Source organism: Vicia villosa, linkage group LG2 (assembly GCF_029867415.1).
Source record: "Vicia villosa cultivar HV-30 ecotype Madison, WI linkage group LG2, Vvil1.0, whole genome shotgun sequence".
Lineage (NCBI taxonomy): Eukaryota > Viridiplantae > Streptophyta > Magnoliopsida > Fabales > Fabaceae > Vicia > Vicia villosa.
The window spans coordinates 133,695,408-133,697,872 of NC_081181.1; the positions used below are offsets into that span (position 1 = coordinate 133,695,408).

General features: G+C 27.9%; 1 protein-coding gene across 1 annotated transcript; it reads left to right on the forward strand.

Moving 5' to 3' along the window:
• Positions 1-612: 612 nt before the first annotated feature.
• On the forward strand, positions 613-2,078 carry LOC131646847 (methyl jasmonate esterase 1-like). The gene is made up of 3 exons (XM_058916798.1): positions 613-1,063; positions 1,420-1,554; positions 1,695-2,078. Exons 1-3 carry the CDS (start codon positions 701-703, stop codon positions 1,980-1,982), a joined length of 786 nt encoding a protein of 261 aa, XP_058772781.1. The 5' UTR covers positions 613-700; the 3' UTR covers positions 1,983-2,078.
• Positions 2,079-2,465: the final 387 nt, after the last annotated feature.

Genomic DNA, 2,465 nt, shown 5'->3' on the forward strand with positions numbered 1-2,465 from the left:
TTTAAAAATAAATTATCAAAATAATTAATTATTATTATTATTATTTTAATAATTGATTATTTTGATAATGTTGATTATGTAAAATTGGCTACTATTTATATTGCAGTTATAATAATTTTAAGATACTTTTTCACTAAATTTCTACCGATAGAAATTTTGCTTTAAAACTGCACTTTTTACTTTCTTATTGAAATGAGAATACAGTCAAGTCTTTATATAGATCTAGGACTCTGCTATTTTAAAAATTAAAATACAACTAAATTCTTATTAATAGACCACTAACTTCTTAATCTTTCTACTACAAAAATTCTTAGCCTTTCAACTAACTTTTGAATTAAAACTCACTTAAACATTTGGGTATCTTCTATAAGTTGAAAGGCTATCAAGAGTTTAATACCAGTAAACTCTAATTGTGGTTTTAGCTTGATTCAACATTTGGGTATATTCTATAAGTTGAAATTTTACATATTATTCTCTCAAAAATAAAATATATGTAAAAAAAATACTACCCTCTCCACCCTTTGTCTTTTTCAATAACGTGTCTTATTTATCTTCTTATCCTCTTCCAATGAGAATAAACAAATCCTTTTATTTCCTCGTCAAATACACGTGTTTCACTTTATTACTATACATTATCACATCCATATTGCTTTTTGGATACACCTCCATTTTTCCAAACAAAACAAAAAAACTAAGCTAGATGGATAATCCTAGACATTTCGTTTTGGTTCATGGAGCTTGTCATGGAGCATGGTGTTGGTACAAGATTGTTGCTCTATTGCAATCTTCTGGACATAAAGTCACAGCACTAGACATGGCTGCTTCTGGTATCCATCCAAAGCAAGTGCATGAGATTGATTCTATTGAAGATTATTATAAACCGTTGATTGAATTTGTAAGGTCATTGCCACAAGATGAGAGGGTAATCCTTGTAGGTCATAGCTTTGGTGGGATTTGTATATCTATGGCTATGGAATTATTTCCAAAGAAAATAGCAGTTGCTGTATTTGTTGCATCTATGATGCCTTCTCCGGATCTATGCTTCATGACTCTCCGCCAAGAGGTACTTCATTATTGTTGTTTTGTGTTTTCATATAATTCTTAGTATATCATGTAGGATGAAAGTTTCATGAGATGGGTTAGGCTTTTTAAGAATAAAGTTTTGATATAAAGTTTTGATTTGGTTAATAAAATTAAAAATATAAAATGAATTTAAATTGATGTTGAAATTGGGATGTGGTTAGACAATTGCAGTTCATACCACAATTTAAACTTAAAACTACATGAGCCTTATTTAAATTCTTATAGGTGTATTTTGACCATTTTTTCATCTCTGAAAATCTTTAAAATTTAATATGAATAGTTATTCTATTTACAAGTTTATTTTCTAATGTGATATATTTATTTTGCAAAGCAAAGTATCATCAAAGATTGGATTCCAACATGGACACAGAGATTATATTTGACGATAGCTCAAATAATAAATCAAATGGATCCATAATACATGGGCCTCAATTCTTAGCATCTAAGATGTACCAACTGTCTCCACCTGAGGTATGTTGGCCAATCAATATGTTTATGTTGATAAAAGAAAAATCTTTTTAGTGAAAATTAAATAAACATATATATTATTTTGGAAATAAAATGTTATATAATAATTAATATTTTGATAATTTTGGCTATATATGAACTAGGATTTGTCTCTTGTAATGTTATTACAAAGACCTTTTCGTAGTTTTGGCGATCAAGAACTATTACGAGAGGAAACAAGTGTCACAAAAGATAATTATGGGACTGTTGCTAGAGTCTACGTTGTGTGCCAACAAGACAAATTGTTAAAGCTTGATTTTCAATTGTCAATGATTAAGCGCAATCATACAAACGATGTCAAAGTGATTCATGACGCTGATCACATGGCCATGTTCTCTAAACCCCAAGAGCTTTTTGCATATCTTCAAGAAATTGCAAAGACGTATTATTAGCAATTTATTATATATGTTGATTGTTGATTTGAATTTTGTAAATTATTAGCGTCACTCTCCTAGTTAGGAAATTAATAAACTATTAATGTATTATTAGTCCTTTGATTGCAACATTTTAAAACTAATATGAAAACCTAGAAAGCCTAAGGTTACATATACCTACGAGTAGTATTTTTAGTGACACGAAAAAAACTATAGTATATACCTACAATTTTTTATTGTCACTAAAAATTAAAGGGAGAGTCGATATCATTTTAATAGAGTTCGAGGAAGATTAATGCATATGTTAAAACAAGAATGAGTTTCCGCATTATCTACTTACTATAAATGCAAAGAAGTCATGATGGCAACCCTAGTCACATGTCATCTTGGTAATAACTATTATTATAATTATAATTATAATTATAATTATAATAATTATTATTATAATTATATTATTATTATTAGTTAGATATTATTATTATTATTATTATTATTAGTTTA